At 43.6% G+C, this 24,263-nt stretch overlaps 1 protein-coding gene across 20 annotated transcripts in view; it reads right to left on the bottom strand.

Moving 5' to 3' along the window:
• Positions 1-24,263, bottom strand: part of LOC110497508 (transmembrane protein 131-like) — a 114,679-nt gene that overhangs the window by 22,074 nt on the left and 68,342 nt on the right. For 7 of the 20 annotated variants that reach the window (XM_090210748.1, XM_090210740.1, XM_090210745.1 and 4 more), the window contains 11 exons: positions 23,098-23,278; positions 20,979-21,037; positions 20,753-20,858; positions 13,634-13,736; positions 13,275-13,419; positions 12,738-12,911; positions 7,854-7,923; positions 7,618-7,735; positions 7,332-7,401; positions 6,955-7,064; positions 6,485-6,554 (listed from right to left, as the gene is read on the bottom strand). In XM_090210748.1, the coding sequence (XP_090066874.1) occupies positions 6,485-6,554; positions 6,955-7,064; positions 7,332-7,401; positions 7,618-7,735; positions 7,854-7,923; positions 12,738-12,911; positions 13,275-13,419; positions 13,634-13,736; positions 20,753-20,858; positions 20,979-21,037; positions 23,098-23,278 (1,206 nt within the window). Of the gene's footprint in view, positions 1-6,484; positions 6,555-6,954; positions 7,065-7,331; positions 7,402-7,617; positions 7,736-7,853; positions 7,924-12,737; positions 12,912-13,274; positions 13,420-13,633; positions 13,740-20,752; positions 20,859-20,978; positions 21,038-23,097; positions 23,279-24,263 lie in introns of all 20 variants that reach the window. The other 13 variants (XM_090210746.1, XM_036954446.2, XM_036954447.2 and 10 more) reach the window with 3 other exon arrangements.

Below are 24,263 nucleotides of genomic sequence, written 5' to 3' on the forward strand. Positions count from 1 at the left end.
GGGTTGACTGTCTGGGGAATTGAGAGGCAGGTAAAGCAAGCACTCACTCAAACTCCGTCGCCGCGCGCTTGTCCTAGGAACCTTCTTTTCGTCCCCGTTCCTACTCGTCTGGCCGTTCTTCAGTGGGCTCACTCTGCCAAGTTAGCCGGCCATCCTGACGTTCGGGGTACGCTTGCTTCCATTCGCCAGCGTTTTTGGTGGCCCACCCGGGAGCATGACACGCGTCGCTTCGTGGCTGCTTGTTCGGTCTGCGCGCAGACTAAGTCCGGTAACTCCCCTCCTGCCGGCCTTCTCAGGCCGCTTCCCATTCCCTCTCGACCGTGGTCTCACATCGCCTTAGATTTTGTCACCGGACTGCCTTCGTCAGCGGGGAAGACTGTTATTCTTACGGTTGTCGACAGGTTCTCTAAGGCGGCTCATTTTATTCCCCTTGCTAAGCTTCCTTCTGCTAAAGAGACGGCACAAATCATCATCGAGAATGTTTTCAGAATTCATGGCCTTCCGTCAGACGTCGTTTCGGACAGAGGTCCGCAATTCACGTCTCAATTTTGGAGGGAGTTTTGCCGTTTGATTGGGGCTTCCGTCAGTCTCTCTTCCGGCTTTCACCCCCAGTCTAACGGTCAAGCAGAACGGGCCAATCAGACTATTGGTCGCATCTTACGCAGTCTTTCTTTTCGCAACCCTGCGTCTTGGTCAGAACAGCTCCCCTGGGCAGAATACGCCCACAACTCGCTTCCTTCGTCTGCGACCGGGCTATCTCCTTTTCAGAGTAGCCTCGGGTACCAGCCTCCGCTGTTCTCATCTCAGTTCGCCGAGTCCAGCGTCCCCTCCGCTCAGGCTTTTGTCCAACGTTGCGAGCGCACCTGGAAGAGGGTCAGGTCTGCACTTTGCCGTTATAGGGCGCAGACTGAGGGCTGCTAATAAGCGTAGAACTAAGAGTCCTAGATATTGTCGCGGTCAGAGAGTTTGGCTCTCCACTCAGAACCTTCCCCTTAAGACCGCTTCTCGCAAGTTGACCCCGCGGTTCATTGGTCCGTTCCGTATTGCTCAGATCATTAATCCTGTCGCAGTTCGACTTCTTCTTCCGCGATATCTTCGTCGCGTCCACCCGGTCTTCCATGTCTCCTGTGTCAAGCCCGTTCTTCGCGCCCCCGCTCGTCTCCCCCCCCCCATCCTTGTCGATGGCGCACCCATCTACAGGGTCCGTAGGATTTTGGACATGCGTCCTCGGGGCCGTGGTCATCAGTACCTAGTAGATTGGGAGGGGTACGGTCCTGAGGAGAGGAGTTGGGTTCCCTCTCGGGACGTGCTGGACCGTGCGCTGATCGATGATTTCCTCCGTTGCCGCCAGGTTTCCTCCTCGAGTGCGCCAGGAGGCGCTCGGTGAGTGGGGGGGTACTGTCATGTATTGTCATGTTGTGTCTTGTTTCTGTCCTTTCCCTTCACCCTGTCTCCCTCTGCTGGTCGTTATTAGGTTACCTTTTCTCCCCCTCTTTCCCCCAGCTGTTCCTTGTCTCCTCCTAACTACCTCGTCACCCCTTTTCCCACCTGTTCCCTTTTTCCCTCTGATTAGTCCTCTATATCTCTCTCTGTTTTTGTTTCTGTCTTTGTCGGATTCTTGTTTGTGTTATTCATGCCTGAACCAGACTATCGTCATGTTTGCTGCAACCTTGTCCTGTCCTGTCGGAATCTGCCGGTCCATCTGAGCCTACGTATGTTTTGTTATTAAAGAAGCCCTGTTTACGTTAGTTCGCTTTTGGGTCCTCATTCACGCACCTTAACAACTAGGGCTTGGAATTGCCAGGGACCTCACAACACAATATTATCAGGATACACAATACTGTACAGTGCATTCGGAATGTATTCAGACCCTTTCCCTTTCTCCACATTTTGTTACGTCACAGCCTTATTCTAAAATGGATACAATTCTTTTTTTTCTCATCAATCTACACACAATACCCCATAACGCAAAAACAGGTTTTAGAAATGTTTGCAAATATCCTTTTTTTAAACATTTCCATACATTTCCATTGATAATCCCTTGAGATGTTTCTACAACTTGATTGGAGGTCACCTGTGGTAAATTCAATTGATTGGACATGATTTGGAAAGGCACACACCTGTCTAAGGTCCCACAGTTGACAGTGCATGTCAGAGCAAAAACCAAGCAGAGGTTGAAGGAATTGTCCGTAGAGCTCCGAGACAGGATTGCGTTGAGGCACAGGTCTAGGGAAGGGTATCAAAACATTTCTGCAGCATTGAAAGTCCCCAAGAACACAGTGGCCTCCATCATTCTTAAATGGAGGTATGGAACCACCAAGACCCTTCCTAGAGCTGGCCGCCCGCCCAAACTGAGCAATTGGGGGAGAAGAGCCCGATGGTCACTCTGAAAGAGCTCCAGAGTTCCACTGTGGCGATGGGAGAACCTTCCAGAAGGACAACCATCTCTGCAGCAATCCACCAAATCAGGCCTTTATGGTAGGAGTGGCCAGACGGAAGCCATTCTTCAGGAAAAGGCACATTATAGCTCACTTGGAGTTTCTCTGGTCTGATGAAACTGAATGCCAAGAATCACATCTGGGGGAAACCTGGCACCATGCCTACAGAGGTTCTTCCTGTAAAAGTTGCGCCGTACTGCAGCACACCTTGGAATTCTAGGGCACGTTATTTTAAGTATCAGCAATTGTTGCCATTAATGCTAGTTTGGCTGTACTAGAGAATTTAAGTAATAACATAGTATATGAGACTGATTTTAAGAAATTTTGCTTAATTAATTTGCTTAATATTATGGTGTTTCTATTCCAAGAAAAACAAAATCCTCAGTGTTTCCGTTAGGAAAAATGGTGCTGTACAAAGTGACCAGTCGTAGGCTACAGTACTAAGAGCAAAATAATCCTAATATTCCCACACCCTAATTGTAGTCTAACCAATACACAAACGGAGATTCAGTGAAAATAAAAATCTAATTGAATTATCAAGATCAGCCCCCATGCTTGTCGCAGAGCAAAACGGTGCTGAAATAGTTGACCACATGCGGGTAGGTTATTGCTTCAAATCCTATTGCTTCTTTCTTCAATATGCTTTAAATGCCACAAATAATGGAACACACACAATTCTTAAAACTCTGAGAAGGGTAATAGGAGGTGATCTGCAAATTATCCTGGTTAAATAAAGTTTAAATAAAAACAAAAATATTAAACGGACATTCTTATTGCTATATTCCACGTTACTGTGCGTGTTTCGATTCTCTCTCTCTCACACACACACACATACACGCTGTCTTGACCTCTGAATGCTTGACTATAAAAAGTCAACTGGCATTTACCCCTAAGGTGCTGACCGGTTGCACCCAGAGGCCCCGGTGCACAACTGAGCAAGAGGACAAGTACATTAGAGTGTCTAGTTTGAAAAAGAGACACCTCACAAGTCCTCATCTGGCAGCTTCATTAAATAGTACCCGCAAAACACCAGTCTCAACGTCAACAGTGAAGAGGTGACTCCGGGACCCATCCGAATCTTTTATTTTTATTGGCCAGTCTGAGATACAGCTTTTTCTTTGCAACTCTGCCGAGAAAGCCAGCATCCCGGAGTCACCTCTTCACTGTTGACGTTGAGAATGGTGTTTTGTGGGTACTATTAATGAAGCTGCCAGTTGAGGACTGTACGGGAGTTGCAGCGATCCTTTTGTAAAGGTTGAAGTGTCTATTGTCCTGCTAATAGCACCGTGACCAGGATCTCTATTAATTTAAGTGAGCAGATTAGGGCTTTCAGGAGGAAACGAAAATTGTGTGTCAATTCATAAACCATGTGCCATGGAATGGTACATCGAAAATCTTTTCCCAACTATTTAGCTGTTCCCAAAGTAATTAGTTATGGATCCATAACGAAATAAAAATACTCTTTCAAAATACAGATGTTTATCATTTTTTATTAACGAAAGCATAAAGGTGTTGATGAAGAAATACTGTACAGTATAGGCTTTATCAGACATTTTGCGGTTGCATGAGGTCCCCCACACGCATTTTAAACATTGAGATAATAAAGCATATTGAAAATAGAAGCCGCCATGATATCTGCAGAATATCATGGAATATAATTGAAAATGTTGGTTTCTCTTACATTAAAAACCTTAGTGTAACAACAGTTTTAGTAGGTAATATGCTACAGTCCAGTTACAGCTTCTTCTGACCAAGTAGAAACATAAAAATATGTGTATTTTTTTCGGGTGTGCATGCAGGACAGAGAAACAGCCATTCTTACACTATTGTTATACATTCAATCACCTTCTTCATCCTCATCATTCAGCTCACTGAAATTAAATGTTGATGTTGTGCACAATTATCAGTTTATTTTTGGTTTATATCACCTATTCATTGTCAGGTAGACACACATTTAGCGCATTGAGACCCAAAAGCATAATCAGTGCTCTAACTCCCTCTTGCGGTGGTCTGGAGCAGTGACGCAGGGTAACGTACTAAACCATAAATGATCTAAGTCCGCGGCATAATCTCAAAACTTTTAATTGAGCAACAACTGTACGGTGAAGCATGGTGGTGGCAGCATCATGCTGTGGCGATGTTTTTCAGCGGCAGAGACTGGGAGACTAGACAGGATTGAGAGACACAAGAACGGAGCAAAGTGCAGAGAGATCCTTGATGAAAAGCTGCTCCAGAGCGGTCAGGACCTCAGACTGGGGCAAAGGTTCACCTTCCAACAGGACAACGACCGTAAGCACACAGCCAAGACAAGTGGCTTCGGTACAAGTCTCTGAATGTCCTTGAGTGGGCCAGCCAGAACCCGGATGTGAACCTGATCGAACATCTCTGGAGTAGAGGTGGCATCTCTGGCATGGACAATTAATCAGGGCCGATTTCAAGTTTTCATAACAATCGGTAATCGGCCTTTATGGACTCTGATTATGGCTGACTACATTGCAATCCATGAGGAAACTGAGTGGCAGGCTGACCACCTGTTACGCGAGTGCAGCGTCAAAAGGACCTTGTGGCTGCAATAAGCCAAGGTAAGTTGCTAGCTAGCATTAAACTTATCTTAGAAAAACAATCAATCTTCACATAATCACTAGTTATCTACACATGGTTGATGATATTACTAGGTTAACTAGCTTGTCCTGCGTTGCATATAATCAATGCGGTTCCTGTTAATTTATCATCGAATCACAGCCTACTTCAACTTTGCCAAACGGGTGATGATTTAACAAAAGCACATTCGCTGCACAAAGGTACCTAACCATAAACATCAATGCCTCTCTTAAAATCAATACACAGAAGTATCTTTTTTTTAACCTGCGTATTTAGTTAAAATAAATTCATGTTAGCAGGCAATATTAAGTAGGGAAATTGTGTCACTTCTCTTGCGTTCAGTGCAAGCAGAGTCAGGGTATATGCAACAGTTTGGGCCGCCTGGCTCGTTGAGAACTGTATTTCTTCCTAACAAAGATGGTAATTAATTTGCCAGAATTGTACATGATTATGACATAACATTGAAGGTTGTGCAATGTAACAGCAATATTTAGAGTTAGGGTTGCCACCCGCTCGACAAAATACGAAATGGTTCTGCATTTCACTGAAAGAATAAACGTTTTGTTTTCGAAATGATAGGTTCCGGATTTGACCATATTAATGATATTTATTATTATTTAAAAATAATAATAATTTCACCCCCTTTTCACTCCAATTTTGTGGTATCCAATTAGTAGTAGTTTACTGTCTTGTCTCATCGCTGCAACTCCTGTACGGACTCGGGAGAGGCGAAGGTGTCTCCAAAACACATGCGTCCTCCAAAACACTACCCAACCAAGGCGCACTGCTTCTTGACACAACGCACATCCAACCCAGAAGCCAGCCGCACCAATGACCTGGTCAGCGTGCACTGCGCCCATCCCGCCACAGGAGTCACTAGTGCGCGATGCGACAAGGATATCCCTGCCGGTCAAACCCTCCCTAACCCGGACGATGTTGGGCCAATTGTGCGCCGCCCCATGGGCCTCCCGGTTGCGGCCGGCTGTGGCAGAGCCTGGGCTCGAACCCAGAATCTCTGGTGGCACAGCTAGACCACTGCGCCACCCGGGAGGCCCCTGATTTGATATTTGATAGAGCAGTCTAACTGAGCAGTGGTAGACAGCAGCAGGCTCGTAAGCATTCATTCAAACAGCCCTTTACTGCATTTGCTTGAAGCACAGCGCTGTTTATGACTCCAAGCCTATCAACTCCCAAGATAAGGCTGGCAATACTAAAATGGCTATAAGAACATCCAATAGTCAAAGGTATATGAAATAGAAATGGTATAGAGAGAAATAGTCGACGCGTCATAATTCCTATAATAACTACAACCTAAAACTTCTACACTGGGACTATTTAAGAACTGGGAATATTGAACCACCAGCTTTCATATGTTCTCATGTTCTGAGCAAGGAACTTAAACGCTAGCTTTTTTTTACATTTCCCAGAATGCACAACATCATTACCTTGTGCTCTGCAGGCAGCAGAGTGAACTCCGTAGTGCTGATATTGACAGAGAGGGGGCTGATGTTGAACCTGGAGAAATAGGTGAGAGAGTAAGTGGCCAAACAGTGAGACGCCTCATCAATAACACCTACAAGGGACGCTCAGAACTAACTGGTACGAATCGGCAATGTTAAAGGGGCAGTTCTGTCTAAAATCAACTATTGTTTGTGTGAACTGTCCCTTTAAGGAGTGGGAAACTAAAGCGAAGGAATTTGTTACAATAGTCTGAAGTGACTTTCCATTCCTTTCATCTGCGCTGATCTCAAAACGCTTAGGATGGGTGAAAGCAATATGGTCCAGTTGTTTCACTTCAGTGCAGATGAAGGAAAGGAGACGAGGACAGGAAGCCACAATAAACTATTGAAACGCACCCAAGGGAATGCATCTCCTGTGCAACTAATGGTGAGGGAAGGTGTTCTTGGGTTTGTACCATTTGGTGAGGAGGTCAAGGGCTTCCAGGGGGGCCGGGTACAGGGAGAGGGCTCTGATTTCCACATAGACCACAGAGGAGGAGGGGTTTTTCAGAGTCAGCAGCTTAACCTGGGGGAAAAGTTCAAAATATGTATTGTGCATTGACATTTGGTTTCCATGGCTCACAGCTGACATATAACATAAACAAGACATTGCATTACACAGACAGCGTAATGGAAAAGCATACTGATGTTAAAAGTGCAGATTGTAGAGCTAAATTTTTTGTATTTTATTACAAATATCAGAAGTCTTCAAACTGCTGCAGGTGAATTGTTGACTTTGTGTACCACAGAGCTATTCACCTATTAGTGTGTGATAAAAACATGTTTGGGTTACCTTGCTTTCATTGACAGGGACAGCACCAAAGTCTAGAGGGGACGAGGTCTCCGCTGGTAGTCTGGGCCACCTTCAGCGAACAGAAGAAAATAGGAACTGTAAGTGTATTGTGTGTGGCCCAACGTCATTATAAGTGATATGTGTTAGAGTGTTTAGATAATGTATAAGTGACTGAGTGAAGTGAAAAATGGTGTGTGTGTGGCCCACTCACCCTCATACGTGTGTGTATGTGTAGGAGTGACTAGACATAAAGTAAAGGAGTGAAGTGAACAATCGTGTGTCTCACCTGCAGGGCAGCTGGTCTTTGCGGATTTGCCAGCGAGCGCAGAGCTCCGAGGCCAGTCTGCTGTCCAGCATCCAGGAGGAGGAGTCTGGGAGGAGAGAGCGCTGCCACTGGACACGACCTGGAAACACCCATACAACACAGCCTGAGTGGACCACACACCCACACACATATCAGTCAAACACAGCAGAGACCAATGACTCATGCATGCACGCCACAAGCGAGTGCGCACGTCTCACCTGATTCTGACAGTCTGAGAGGACATGGTCGGGCATACTCCCCCTCCGCTTCAAACACAACATTACCTTGCTGGAGAGGGAACACACAAACACACTCCCAGTTATTTTTGGCTGGAAGAATGTCATATCAATATAATGTAGTTTGACTGTGTCAGCTTGAAGAGAGAGATTCCCTCTACAGAGTGGAGTGGATGTGCAGGAAGAGTATTCTAATAAAAGTGTATCTATCTAGCTATCTATCTATCTATCTATCTATCAAGACACACACACACACACACACACACACACACACACACACACACACAGCTTTTGGAAAGACCCCTTGACTTTTTCCACATTTTGTTACGGAGCCTTATTCTAAAATGTATTTAATTGTTTTTTCCCCCCTCAAACTACACATAATACTGCATAATAACAAAGAAAAACAGGTTTTTAGAAATTTTTGCAAATGTATAATTGTTTTAATAATGAAATATCACATTTACATAAGTATTCAGACCCTTTACTCAGTACTTTGTTGAAGCACCTTTGGCAGCGATTACAGCCTTGAATTTTCTTGGGTATGACGCTACAAGCAGAAGCGTCCCTGCACAGCTATTTTCAGGTCAAAGATGTTAGATCGGGTTCAAGACCGGGCTCTGGCTGGGCCACTCAAGGACATTTAGAGACTTGTCCCGAAGATTATCCTGCGTCGTCTTGGCTGTGTGCTTAGGGTCGTTGTCCTGTTGGAAGGTGAACCTTCACCGCAGTCTGAGGTCCTGAGCGCTCTGGAGCAGGTTTTCATCAAGGAACTCTCTGTACTTTGTTCCGTTCATCTTCCCCTCAATCCTGACTAGTCTCCCAGTCCCTGCCGCTGAAAAACATACCCACAGCATGATGCTGCCACCACCATTTCTCCAGACGCTTGGCATTGAGGACAAAGAGTTCAATCTTGGTTTCATCAGACCAGGGAATCTTGTTTCTCATGGTCTGAGACTCCTTTAGGTGTCTTTGTGCAAACTGCAAGCGGAGTGGCTTCAGTCTGGCCACTCTACCATAAAAGGCCTGATTGGTAGAGTGCTGCAGAGATGGTTGTCCTTCTGGAAGGTTCTCCCATCTTCAGAGGAACTGGACCTCTGTCAGAGTGACCATCGGGGGTTCTTGGTCACCTCCCTGACCAAGGCACTTCGCCCCCGATTGCTCAGGCGGGCGGCCAGCTCTAGGAAGAGTCTTGTTGGTTCAAAACTTCTTCCAATTAAGAATGATGGAGGCCACTGTATTCTTGGGGACCTTTTGGTACCTGTCCCCAGATCTGTGCCTCGACACAATCCTGTCTCGGAGCTCTACAGACAATTCCTTCGACTCCATGGCTAGGGTTTTTGCTTTGACATGCACTTTTAACTGTGGGACCTTACATAGACAGGTGTGGGCCTTTCCAAATCATGTCCAATGGATTGAATTTACCACAGGTGGACTCCAATCAAGTTGTAGAAACATCTCCATTTTAGAATAAGGCTGTAACGTAACAATATTTGGAAAAAGTGAAGGGGTCTGAATACTCGCCGAATGCACTGTATACACATACAGTGGGGCTAAAAAGTATTTAGTCAGCCACCAATTGTGCAAGTTCTCCCACTTAAAAAGATGAGATGTAATTTTCATCATAGGTACACTTCAACTATGACAGACAAAATGAGAAAAGAAATCCAGAAAATCACATTGTAGGATTTTTAATGAATTTATTTGCAAATTATGGTGTAAAATAACGATTTGGTCAATAACAAAAGTTTCTCAATACTTTGTTATATACCCTTTGTTGGCAATGACAGACGAGCTTCAATGCCATACAACACTCCTTCCGTGGCCTCCAACTGCTCTTAAACGCTAGTAAAACCAAATGCATGCTTTTCAACCGTTCGCTGCCTGCACCCGCACGCCCGACTAGCATCACCACCCTGGATGGTTCCGACCTAGAATATGTGGACATCTATAACTACCTAGGTGTCTGGCTAGACTGTAAACTCTCCTTCCAGACTCATATCAAACATCTCCAATCTGAAATCAAATCTAGAGTCGGCTTTCTATTCCGCAACAAAGCCTCCTTCACTCACGCCGCCAAACTTACCCTAGTAAAACTGACTATCCTACCGATCCTCGACTTCGGCGACGTCATCTACAAAATAGCTTCCAATACTCTACTCACCAAACTGGATGCAGTTTATCACAGTGCCATCCGTTTTGTTACTAAAGCACCTTATACCACCCACCACTGCGACCTGTATGCTCTAGTCGGCTGGCCCTCGCTACATATTCGTCGCCAGACCCACTGGCTCCAGGTCATCTACAAGTCCATGCTAGGTAAAGCTCTGCCTTATCTCAGTTCACTGGTCACGATGGCAACAGCCACCCGTAGCACTCGTTCCAGCAGGTATATCTCACTGATCATCCCTAAAGCCAACACCTAATTTGGCCACCTTTCGTTCCAGTTCTCTGCTGCCTGTGACTGGAACGAATTGCAAAAATCGCTGAAGTTGGAGACTTATCTCCCTCACCAACCTCAAACATCTGCTATCTGAGCAGCTAACCGATTGCTGCAGTTGTACATAGTCCATCGGTAAATAGCCCACCCAATTTTACCTACCTCCTCCCCATACTGTTTATATTAATTTACTTTTCTGCTCTTTTGCACACCAATATCTCTACCTGTACATGACCATCTGATCATTTATCACTCCAGTGTTAATCTGCAAAATTGTAATTATTCGCCTAACTCCTCATGCCTTTTGCACACAATGTATATAGACTCTCTTTTTTCTACTGTGTTATTGACTTGTTAATTGTTTACTCCATGTGTAACTCTGTGTGGTCTGTTCACACTGCTATGCTTTATCTTGGCCAGGTCACAGTTGCAAATGAGAACTTGTTCTCAACTAGCCTACCTGGTTAAATAAAGGTCAAATAAATAAATAAAAACATTTTTAAAAAGAGGTCAAATGTTTTCTGTAAGTCTTCACAAGGTTTTCACACACTGTTGCTGGTATTTTGGTCCATTCCTCCATGCAGATCTTCTCTAGAGCAGTGATGTTTTGGGGCTGTTGCTGGGCAACACGGACTTTCAACTCCCTCCAAAGATTTTCTATGGGGTTGAGATCTGGAGACTGGCTAGGCCACTCCAGGACCTTGAAAAACTTCTTACAAAGCCACTCCTTCGTTGCCCGGGCGGTGTGTTTGGGATCATTGTCATGCTGAAAGACTCAGCCACGTTTCATCTTCAATGCACTTGCTGATGGAAGCAGTTTTTCACTCAAAATCTCACGATACATGGCCCCATTAATTCTTTCCTTTACACGGATCAGTCGTCCTGGTCCCTTTGCAGAAAAACAGCCCCAAAGCATGATGTTTCCACCCCCATGCTTCACAGTAGGTATGGTGTTCTTTGGATGCAACTCAGCATTCTTTGTCCTCCAAACACGACGAGTTGAGTTTTTACCAAAAAGTTATATTTTGGTTTCTTTTGACCATATGACATTCTCCCAATCTTCTTCTGGATCATCCAAATGCTCTCTAGCAAACTTCAGACGGGCCTGGACATGTACTGGCTTAAGCAGGGGGACACGTCTGGCACTGCAGGATTTGAGTCCCTGGCGGCGTAGTGTGTTACTGATGGTAGGCTTTGTTACTTTGGTCCCAGCTCTCTGCAGGTCATTCACTAGGTCCCCCCGTGTGGTTCTGGGATTTTTGCTCACCGTTCTTGTGATCATTTTGACCCCACGGGGTGAGATCTTGCGTGGAGCCCCAGATCGAGGGAGATTATCAGTGGTCTTGTATGTCTTCCATTTCCTAATAATTGCTCCTACAGTTGATTTCTTCAAACCAAGCTGCTTACCTATTGCAGATTCAGTCTTCCCAGCCTGGTGCAGGTCTACAATTTTGTTTCTGGTGTCCTTTGACAGCTCTTTGGTCTTGGCCATAGTGGAGTTTGGAGTGTGACTGTTTGAGGTTGTGGACAGGTGTCTTTTATACTGATAACAAGTTCAAACATGTGCCATTAATACAGGTAACGAGTGGAGGACAGAGGAGCCTCTTAAAGAAGAAGTTACAGGTCTGTGAGAGCCAGAAATCTTGCTTGTTTGTAGGTAGCCAAATACTTACTTTCCACCATAATTTGCAAATAAATGAATTATACATCCTACAATGTGATTTTCTGGATTTTTTTTTCTCATTTTGTCTGTCATAGTTGAAGTGTACATATGATGAAAATGACAGGCCTCTCATCTTTTTAAGTGGGAGAACTTGCACAATTGGTGGCTGACTAAATACTTTTTTGCCCCACTGTATGTATACACATATATATAAACACACACTGTACTGTACTATATCAGAACAAAGGTGTGAGTGAGCAGATGTTAAACATTAGTATAGAGATCAGAACAATGTACAGTAATAGTGTAAAGTGTGGTTATTCAGGACTGTAGTAGTATGTAATAGACAATTGTCTATGGCAGTGTTTCTCAGCCCGGGGCCTATATCCACAAGGCATCTCAGCGTATGAGTGCTGATCTAGGATCTGTCCATATAATCTTGTTCATTATGACCTAAAGGGCCAAACTGATCCTAGATCTTACTCTTTGTGGGCACGGCCCTGGTCCTGGAGTCCCAAAGAGGTGCACATCTTTGTTTTTGGCCTAGCACTACCCACCTGATTACACAAATGAACTCATCATCAATCTTTTGATTAATGGAATCAGGCATGCAGTGCTAGGGCAAAAACGTGCACTCCTTTCTTAAGAAATGCTGGTCTATCGAGTATGGAGGAGTGTGTATGCACAGTCATTTGGAGTGTTACCTTGGCCAGTGTGGAGTGTACATAATGTGTATGCAGACTGGCGTCATTGGTAGTATTACCTTGGCTAGGGTGGAGTGAAAGTGGAGGGGTAGTTTCAGGGCCAGACACAAACCAGTGGTCAGAGAGAGGGTGGAGAGTAGGTTTAGGGGCAGGCTCCTGTTGAGGAGCTGCAGGGAGAGGATCCGCCAGCAGCCACCCTGGGGCACTGACACTGCCCTGCTGAAGTTGACCACCTTGACACACGGAGGACAGACGGTCAGTACGCACATACCGATAGTAGGACATTCAACTGTAACTACGCAGATCTCATTCTCTCATATTTTAACTAGAGACTGATTTCAACCTGGGAAACCAGGCCTGTGAAATGTTGAGAGGCCGAGTTGTGCGCCTGTACCAATCTGTATTAAAAAAAACAAGGCAAACTAATTTTGCACATAGTTTTCGGGCTTTGAACTTTGACATTTCTATCGAGTTGACCTTCTGGTCGACTTCATTGCAATCTCAACGGAATTCATGGAACCACATTTGTATGATGTAGCTATCTTCTCAGATACTCAGCGCAACTACAAAAAAATACCACCCCCCCCCCCCCCTACCTTGAGTAAGCCCTGGGACTCCGGGGAGAGGATGGCATCCTGGACGGTGAGGGGGAAGTGGAGGGTGTTGGTCAGCCACAGGTCCACGTGGTCTGCACCTTTCTGCCTCTGTCTCACCTGGAAGAGATTAGACAGCTCCAACCCCCTAGAGAGAGGAGGGACAACCATTGACATGTGGTCTATAAGAGTGAGAGGCACTCGGTCTATTAAATTGTGTTGATAACATAACACACATTCACTACATTTTCTAGTGATTTTTTGTTTTCTGGATTTGATACTTTGTAAATACAAACTGAAAACAGAACATAAAAGTCATCTAACACAATCTCCATTTGAGCAGAGTATCTGTATGGTCTTACCTGTGTGTGCTGTGGAAGCCAGGGAAAGTGTTCACTGTGTGATTCCCCAGGACCAGTAGGCTAATATGACTGGAGCATCTTCTACCCTGACCTGGCAGAGACCCTGCTGAACACAGTCATAACATTGGATTTTAAAGGAGGAGGTTCCTCTCAGTAGAAAGCAGTTACGTTCCAGGACAGTTGTATTTTTCATAGTGATAGCAGCTAACAACATATCTAGAGTGGCATAAATATAACATGTGCCTTCAGAAAGTATTCATACCTCTTGACTTATTACATAGTGTTACAGCCAAAATGTATTAAATATGTTTTTGTTTTTAGAGATCTATGCAAATGTACTGAAAATGAAATACAGAAATCTATTTTACATAAGTATTCATACCCACGAGTCAATACTTCGTATACGCACAAACAAAATGTAAAATGGTGCCGGAGAAGAAGGCTGACATTCTTGTGTTTTTTGTTCGTTTATTTGCGTTGTTTGTAACTTTTTTTTTTTTTTTTTTTACTTATTTTGTACTTATTTTGCTGCTACCGTCTTTTATGACCGAAAATAACTTCTTGACATTAGGACTGAGATTACTCACCACGAACTGGCAGAATCCTTTTCTTCCCTTTAACGAGTCTGACGAGCCCAACGCAAATGATATACTGCTTTCTCGGGAACAGGCCCAGATCGCCGTGATTTGCGTGAAGAGGAGGCAGAGAAAAAGGGCCAGAGGGCAGGCTGCCTTCTGAGAATTTGTTGGCGATTGAATAAACCCTCACTTCCTTCTATTCTGCTAGCAAACGTGCAATCTTTGGAGAATAAAATTGATGACCTATGAAGAAGATTAAATTACCAACAGGACATTCAAAACTGTATAATCTTACATTTCACGGAGTCGTGGCTGAACGACAACACTATCAACATACTGGTTATACGCTGTACCGGCAGGATAGAACAGCGGCATCTGGTAAGACAAGGGGTGGTGGACTGTGTATTTTTGTAAATAACAGCTGGTGCACGATATCTAAGGAATTCTCGACCTATTGCTCACCTGAGGTAGAGTATCTCATGATAAGCTGTAGACCACACTATCTACCTACAGAGTTTTCATCTGTATTTTTTGTAGCTGTTTACATACCACCACAGACTGAGGCTGGCACTAAAACAGCATTGAATGCTGTATTCCGTATTCCGCCATAAGCAAACAAGAAAAAGCTCACCCAGAGGCAGCGCTCTTAGTAGCCGGGAAACTTTAACGCAGGGAAACTTAGATCCATTTTACCAAATTTCTATCAGCTTGTTAAATGTGCAACCAGAAGGAAAAATACTCTGGACTACCTTTACTCCACACACAGAGACGCATACAAAGCTCTCCCTCACCCTCCATGGCAAATCTGACCAGTGACAAGATCAATAAAAAAAGTGGTCAGATGAAGCAGATGCTAAGCTACAGGACTTGTTTGCTAGCACAGACTGGAACATGTTCTGGGATTCTTCTCATGGCATTGAGGAGTACCCCACATCAGTCATTGGCCTCATCAATAAGTGCATCGATGACGTCGTCCCCACAGTGATTATATGTACATACCCCAAACGGAAGCCATGGATTACAGGCAACATCCGCACTGAGCTAAATACTAGAGCTTGCGCTTTCAAGGAGCAGGATTCTAACCTGGAAGCTTATAAGAAATCCCGCTATGCCCTCTGATGAACCATCATTCAGGCAAAGCGTCAATAGAGGACCAAGATCAGCTGCACCATCGAGAGCATCCTGACTGGTTGCATCACTGCCTGGTATGGCAACTCCTCCGCCTCTGACCGCAAGGCACTACAGAGGGTAGTGCGAACAGCCCAGTACATCACTGTGGCCAAGCTTCCTGCCACCCAGGACCTTTATACCAGGCGGTGTCAGAGGAAGGCCCTAAAAATGGTCAAAGACTCCAGCCACCCTAGTCATAGACTGTTCTCTCTGCTACCGCTCGACAAGTGGTACCGGAGCACCAAGTCTAGGTCCAAGAGGCTTCAAAACAGCTTCTACCCCCAAGCTATAAGACTCCTGAACACCTAATCAAATGGCTACCCAGACTATTTGCATCCCCCCCCCCCCTTTACACCTCTGCTACTCTCTGTTGTTATCATCTATGCATAGTTACTTTAATAACTCTACCTACATGTACATATTACCTCAACTAACCGGTGCCCCCGCACATTGACTCTGTACCGGTACCTGCTTGTATATAGTCTTGCTATTGTTATTTTACTGCTGCTCTTTAATTACTTGTTACTATTATTTCTTATTCTTATCCGTATTTTTTAAAACTGCATTGTTGGTTAAGGGCTCGTAAGTAAGCATTTCACTGTAAGGTCTACTACACCTGTTGTATTCGGCGCATGAGAATAATACAATTTTATTTAATTACAGTTTTGAGTTGTCTTGGGTATGTCTGTATCAGCTTTACATATTGGATTCTGGGATTTTCTCCCATTCTTCCATGCAGATTTTCTGAAGATTGGGAATGGAGGTGAACAGCAATCTTCAAGGCTTTCCACAGATATGCAATGTGATTCAAATCTGGGCTTTGGCTGGGTCACTGAAGGACTTTCACATTCTTGTTCTGAAGCCATTCCAGCATTGCTTTGGCTGTATGCTTGGGGTCATTGTCCTGTTGGAACGTAGATCTTCGCCCCCAGTCCAAGGTCATTTGCACTATGAAGCAGGTTCTCATTCAGGATTTGCCTGTATTTGGCTCCATTCATTGTTCCCCCTATCCTTATCAGTCTCCCATTCCCTGCCGCTGATAAGCATCCCCTTAGCATGATGCTGCCACCACCATGATTCACGGTAGTGATGGTGTTAGACGAGTGATGAGCTGTGCCTGGTTTTATCCAGACATAGCGCTTTGCATCCAGGCCTTAACAGTTCCCTTTTTGTCATCAGACCACAGAATCTTTTGCCTTCTTTTCAGTATTTCACGTGACTTTTTGCAAACTCCAGGCATGCTGTCTGTCATGTGCCATTTTCTCAGGAGTGGCTTCCGTCTGGCAACTCTTCCAGAAAGCCTAGATTAGTGAAGTGCTGTAAAGACTGTTGTCCTTCTGGCATATTCTCCCATCTCAGCCAAGGAACTCTGTAGTTCATTCGGTTCTTGGTCACCAAGGTCCTTCTTGCCCGGTTGCTCACACGGCCAGCTGTAGACCGAGTCTGGGTAGTTCCATATTTTTTCAGTTTCCCAATGATGGAGGCCACACTCTAGAAATTATTTTATGTCCTTCTCCAGATATACGCCTAATCGCAATTCTCTCTGAGATCTACGGACGGTTCCATGGACTTCATTGTATAGTTTCTGCTCTGGCATGCACTGTCAACTAGGTTTGGGTGATATCCAGATTGGGGCGGCAGGGTAGCCTAGTGGTTAGAGCGTTGGACTAGTAACCGGAAGGTTGCGAGTTCAAACCCCCGAGCTGACAAGGTACAAATCTGTCGTTCTGCCCCTGAACAGGCAGTTAACCCACTGTTCCCAGGCCGTCATTGAAAATAAGAATTTGTTCTTAACTGACTTGCCTGGTTAAATAAAGGTAAAAAAAAAAAAAAAAAAAAAAAAAAAAAAAAAAAAACCTTGTGCCATACCTGGATATTCAGTAATACCGGCACTGAACACAAGGTGGCTATTTGTAAACCCAAAGGTTAGCAATGCTAACAAGTACAGTGCATTGCGAAAGTATTCGGCCCCCTTGAACTTTGCGACCTTTTGCCACATTTCAGGCTTCAAACATAAAGATATAATTTGAAATATCCAATAAATGTCGTTCCACTTCATGATTGTGTCCCACTTGTTGTTGATTCTTCACAAAAAAATACAGTTTTATATCTTTATGTTTGAAGCCTGAAATGTGGCAAAAGGTCGCAAAGTTCAAGGGGGCCGAATACTTTCGCAATGCACTGTACATGTAAAATCCCATAGAGAATGCTAACTAAATGCTAATGAGTGCATAGCGAACATTTTATACATGATATCTAGCTGGCAAAAATGTAGTTGTGAATTCCATACTGTAACTAGATGACCTAGCGCGTGCTGCACAACAGTGAGTGACTGAGGACTATCGGTAAGCTTCATAATAAAAGATCTTGTGACAGGTGAAATGGAAAATGCGATCTCCTAACATATTGCACAAGTTGACTGCAGGTATTTACATAAAAAGTAGCTACAAATATTCAAATGAATAAAAAAACTTGAAAGAACTATTTAACGGTATTGAAAAATCATTCTGTGGCCATTTCCAAATACCCAGCTATATGGTATACAAAACTACTGTCAACTGTGAGATCTTATTAGGACAGGAGCGTTTATTTCTAAATCATTTCCAAACAATTGAATTGGCCACAGGTGCTCCAAACATGTTGAAGTGACATCTCAAGGATGATAAAATAAAATTGGATGCACCTGAGCTCAATTTGGAGCGTCATAGCACATTTGTGTGAACATTTATGTAAATTAGATTTTTCAGTATTCTTTTTTTTGTACATTTCTAAAAACCTGTTTTCACTTTCTCATTATGGGGAATTTGGTGTAGATGGGTAAGGGAAAAATCTATTTAATCCATTTTGAATTTAGGCTGTAACAACAAAATGTGGAATAAGTCAAGGGGTATGAATACTTTCTGAAGGCACTGTAGAGACACACACACACACACACACACATACACACACACACACACACACACACACACAGCTTTTGGAAAGACCCCTAGACTTTTTCCACATTTTGTTACGGAGCCTTATTCTAAAATGTATTTAATTGTTTTTTTCCCCCTCAAACTACACATAATACTGCACACAGTTTTGGTCTTGGATACTGATTGCCTGTGTGATGCAAAATAACGTGTTTACTGTTCTAATTATGTTAGTAACCAGTTTATAATAGCAGTAAGGCACCTCTGGGTTTGTGGTACATGGCCAATATACCACGGCTAAGGGCTGTGTCCAGGCACTCCACGTTGCGTCGTACATAAGAACAGCCCTTATAGCCGTGGCATTTTGGCCATATACAGGACAGTGTCTTCAGAAAGTATTCACACCCCTCACCCTTTTCCACATTTTGTTGTATTACAGCCACAATTTAAAATGGATTAAATGGAGATTTGTTGACACTGACCAACACACAATACCCCATTACGTCTAAGTGGAATTATGTTTTTTGCCATTTTTACACATTAATAAAACATTATATTGTCTTGACTCAATAAGTATTCAATGCCTTTGTTATGGCACGCCCAAATCAAGTTCGGGAGTAAATATTTGCTTAACAAGTCACATAATAAGTTGCATGGACTCAATCTGTGTGCAATAATAGTTTAACATGATTTTTGAATGACTACCTCATCTCTGTAAAAATACACCTACAATGATCCCTCAGTCGAGCAGTACATTTCAAACACAGATTCAACCACAAAAACAAGGGATGTTTTCCAATGTCTCTCAAAGAAGATAACCTATTGGTAAAGGGGTAAAACATATATATATTTTTAAGCAGACATTGAATATCCCTTTGACCATGGCTAAATTATTCATTACACTTTGGATGGTGTATCAATACACCCAGTCACTACAAAGATACAGGCGTCCTTCCTAACTCAGTTGCAGGAGAGAAAGGAAACCACTCAGGCACAGTGGAGGTGTCATAACACCAATAAAACCTAGCGGTCAATCAGGGAAATGGTTCCAATCGTTTCTTCCGCCATTCATATTTCCCATAGGGGATTTTAGAAACACTTAAAATAAGGACTGTGTTTCATGTAGTCCTACCCTGGTGAGATGTTTTCATAACCATGTAAATCTCTCTTAGGGTAGGCCTACATGAAACAGCCCTTATTTTAAGTGTTTCTAAAATCCCCTATGGGAAAAATGTTTGGTGGAAAAAAGATTGGAACCATTTCCTTGTTTGACCACTAGGTTTTATGGGTATTATGATTCATAAATGGGGTATTATGGGTATTTATGGGTATTATGACTCGTACTCTATGGTGACTTTAAAAGAGAGTTTAATGGTTGTAATAGGATAAAACTAAGGATGGATAAACATTGCAGTTACTCCACAATACTAACCTAATTGACAATGTGAAAAGAAGGAAGCCTGTAAAGAATACAAATATCCAAACATGCAACAAGGCACTAATTTAATACTGCAAAAAAATATGGCAAAGCAATCATTTTTTTGTCCTGAATACAAAGTATTATGTTTGGGGCAAATCCAATATAGTAGTACTGTGTATCACACTCCAGATTTTCAAGCATAGTGTTGGCTGCATCATGTTATGGGTATGCTTGTAATCGCTAAAGACTGGACAGTTTTTCAGGATAAAAAAATAAATGGAATGGGAGCTAAGCACAGGCAAAACCCTAGAGGAGAACCTGGTTCAGTCTGCTTTCCACCAAACCAAGGGAGATTAATTCACTTTTCAGCAGGATAATAACCTAAAACACAAGGCAAAATCTACAATGGAGAAGACAGTGAATGTTCCTTAGTGTCTGAGTTACAGTTTTGACTTAAATCTACTTGAAAATCTATGGCAAGATCTGAAAATGGTCTAGAATTTTGAAAATAATAATGGGCAGGTGTGGAAAACTCTTAGAGACTTACCCAGAAAGACTCACCGCTGTAATCACTGTGAAAGGTGTTTCTAGAAGTATTGACTAGGGTGTGCATACTTATGTAAATTAGATTTCTGTATTTCATTTTCAACAACTTTGCAAAATTGTCTAGAAACATGTTTTCACTTTTTCATTATGATGTATTGTGCATAGATGGGTGGGGGGAAAAATAAGTAATCCATTTTGAATTCAGGCTGTAAAAACACAATTTAGAATAAGTCAAGGGGTATGAATACTTTCTGAAGGCACTGTACTACAACTCCTTTGGCCTTATTGCGTAAATATACATATACACACATGCTATCAACTCATTAGCAAAATATCTCACACAGCTGAGTTTGGTTGTTGCAGATGCTTGGGAATAATTTGATGATGACATATTAAGAGCAGTTCGCAAGTTCCTTTACTTTTAAGACATCAACATTATTACCACAAATGGCAAACAGACCCAGTATTCCTCTACTTTGCCATTTAAATGTACCTCTGCAGGCTAGAGTAGCCACTTGTGTGAAGTTTGTCGCTGATGTTCTCAGCAGGACTGGGCTGAACTCCAGAGCGCTGTCCACTTTGGATAACAACTGCATTTCCTAAGAAAAAAAGAACAACACTGCTGTTAGATACAATATAAACTCCTGCATGGGTAATACTGAAGACATATTAAATAGACTCCATTTGAGTACTATGCATGAGTTTGCACAGAAACTTACCTTCACATAAAGTTTCTTTCCTCCTGAATTCAACATACAAATTCCAATGTTTAACTCCCCTGTAGGATACAATTAAAACATAATAGGTTAATGACATGTTATCAACATAAATGACAGGATCGAATAAATACTGTATTGCTGCCCAACAAAACACTGAAAATTGCACTTCTCTCTGCCGCCAGTAGGTGTCACTATGCACATAAAATGGATACATCCACCTTGACAGACAGTCAATAACAAAGCAATCTTCAGGGCTACTTGACATGATTGAGAGCTCATCCTTTTAGGTACTGTGACTATATTCCATGCACATAATCTAAGAACGTAATGCTGATGCTCTATGATGCCCATTTCAAGAGAAGGTAAATGCCCCATCTATCCCATTCATGCATGCCAATCCCATCAGTTGTACAGAAGACAAAAATTGACTGATATAACTCCTCATATAAGGTCAGATGACTGTGACAATTAACGTAAAATTAGATCTAATGTTACTCACTAGGTAAAAGCGGTGCTACTTTGGTATGACCTGCACAGTAGCATTAAGTGAAAGGAGGTGATTACATTTACAATATGCTGCGATCATAAAAACGGAGTGCTCTAGCCTACAGCAGCATTGCAGCAGTTTGGTGGATGAAAGTGCTGAGTTGACACTTCGAGGCTGATTTCCTTGGCTCTGGCAATTCCTTTCAACCTCAGGTTTCTCTGCAAGTGAGACTGTGGATGAACAGTGCCTGTGCTACGGTTCACGCTTCATGACCAACACGTTCACTAGGGGTCACTAAGTTCACTGTTTTAGCACTGTTTCACAGAAATAAAATGTTCTATCTAATGTCAAATAATAAATAATAAATAACACATGAAAAGGTTGACTTTACAGCCATAGTGCAACTTAATCTAGGTCCGGGAAACAGACCCTAGTGTAAGTCTACTATTACAATGTAAATGGAGAAAGCCAGGAAATCATCCCTTAGTTGTTTTTGATGTAGAGTCAGTGGACAGAAGAACAAGGAAAGAACATCTAATGTCCAAACTGTAAACAAATCTGCGTCCCAAATGGCACCCAATTCCCTATATAGTGCACTACTTTTGACCAGAGCCCTATGGGTCCTAGTAAAAAGTAGTGGACTATGTAGGGAATTGGGTGCCATTTGGGACAAAACCAATGTTAATCTACCATCAATCTATAGGCTACATGCCTGGTGTGATTGTGATCTTCGAGCAGGGAGATGTAGTCTATTCTACACAATATAGTCTAGTCCTGATTAAGGAGCGCTAATGGCCCTGTGTATGTAATATGGGGTATGATGGTGATACAGGATGAACTTGCACCTATGGGCTGATCTAAGATCAGTTTTGCGGTTTCCCCTTTAATGGTTAAGATGAGAATTTGGGGAAGGACATGTTTGATTCTACAACTAGCTTGGCTCCCGAGTAGCGCAGGTAACCTAGTGGTTAGAGTGTTGGGCCAGTAACCGAAAGGTTGCTGGATTGAATCCCCAAGCTGACATGGTAAAAATCAGTCGGTTTGCACCTGAGCAAGGCAGTTAACCCACTGTTCCCTGGGCGCCAAAAACGTGGATATCGATTATGGCAGCCCCCCGCACGCACCTCTCTGATTCAGAGGGGTTGGGTTAAATGCGGAAAACACATTTCAGTTGAATGCATTAAGTTGTACAGCTGACTAGGTGTCACTGCATCTCAGTGCTTGAGGCGTCACTATAGACACTATGGTTCGAATCCAGGCTGTATCCCAACCGGCCGTGATTGGGAGTCCCATAGGGCGGCTCACAATTGGCCCAGCGACGTCCAGGTTTGGCCAGTGTAGGCCATCATTATAAATACACAATTGTTTTTAACTGACTTGCCTAGTTAAATAAAGGTTCAATACAATACAAAAAATATGCTCAATGGTAAGTGGTAAGGCTCCCAAATCCTAATCAGTGTTTCTCTCCGATTTTTCTTTAGGCGGGGTGCAGAGGTCCCTAAACCAGCAGGACACCAACATTCTCTATTGAAACCTACCAACATCCGAACATATTTGAAGTTATTCCTATAGCTCTCATGCCTTACCCCACCTCCACCCCCAAAAACTAGTCCCCTAGCCCCCGACACCCACCGTTGGCGGAACAGCAGCCCGTCGCTGGGGCAACCAACAGGACCAGGATGTGCTCGATGACGTAGGGCTTGAGCTTGTCCAGGTCAGCAGGACGTTCTGTGTGCTCCGACAGCCTGATCTGGAGGTTGAGTCCCTGCTCCACCCTGGCCGCGTTGTCCTCAACGCTCTGGAAGCACGACCCCTGGGGATACGGCAGGAAAGGCATACCAGTTATGCAGCGGGAGCAAGGAGGGAGAAAGGGGGAGGGGGTTGGTTGAATAGAGCAAAGAGAGTATGAAGAGGCATGTAGAAGGAGCGATCAGTGGAATGTGGAGAGAGATGGGGGGGCAAGAAAGGGGGACAGGGTGAGAGACAAATTAGTCAAATTGTGTAAGAAAAGGAAAAGAGGAAGCGATGAAGAGTGGGAGAATACTAAGAGTGTGGGTGCATGCTTGTACACACACACACACACACACACACACACACACACACACACACACACATAGCCTGCTAGAGGTAAAACTATGGGCATCAACCTGCTTCTCTCCAGTCCCTCTGTACTGTACCTAACCCACAGACCCTGCCTTAAGCTGACAAGATCAGCATCTGAGGTGTGCAAAGCTCAGCGCAAACCAGGCCTTGTCATCTTAGGAGGAGGAGTGACTCAGGCCTGGACTTAAGAAACAAGACAGCTCGCTATCCCTGGCTAGACCCCACAGGGCCTCGGCCTAAAATAACAAACACCAAGCCCCTGTGGATACAACAGATACACACAGACTACCGGTCACTTCCTGAAGAAGCCATATTAGTACTTATCCCCCCTGACCATAGAAGTTGGCTAAACTTCACAAACAGATCTGGGATCAGGCTATACCATACTAGTAGTATTCACAAGTCATTATGAACAAACAAACAAAACAAAGTTGGGTTAGGTTTGGGAGATAGAGTGGTGGGTGGGGCTTGCACCATGGTGGTGATTGCGCCACCTGTGTTTAGGAAGCTCCTGGCCAATTAACGGTCTCGTGAGAAAGCAATTATGCGCCTAGAAAGTGGTCTCACTGTCCTTGGGGCTTCTTGAGGAACCAGACTGCAGTCAGATATCACAACACTGCAGCTCACTCAATAGACATCCCGTACACAACCTTTCAAACAATTTAATCACGAGCAATGATTCTGCAGTAAACTTT

The sequence above is a fragment of the Oncorhynchus mykiss genome, chromosome 19 (assembly GCF_057628025.1).
Source record: "Oncorhynchus mykiss isolate SJ-2025 chromosome 19, ASM5762802v1, whole genome shotgun sequence".
In the NCBI taxonomy this organism is placed as follows: domain Eukaryota; kingdom Metazoa; phylum Chordata; class Actinopteri; order Salmoniformes; family Salmonidae; genus Oncorhynchus; species Oncorhynchus mykiss.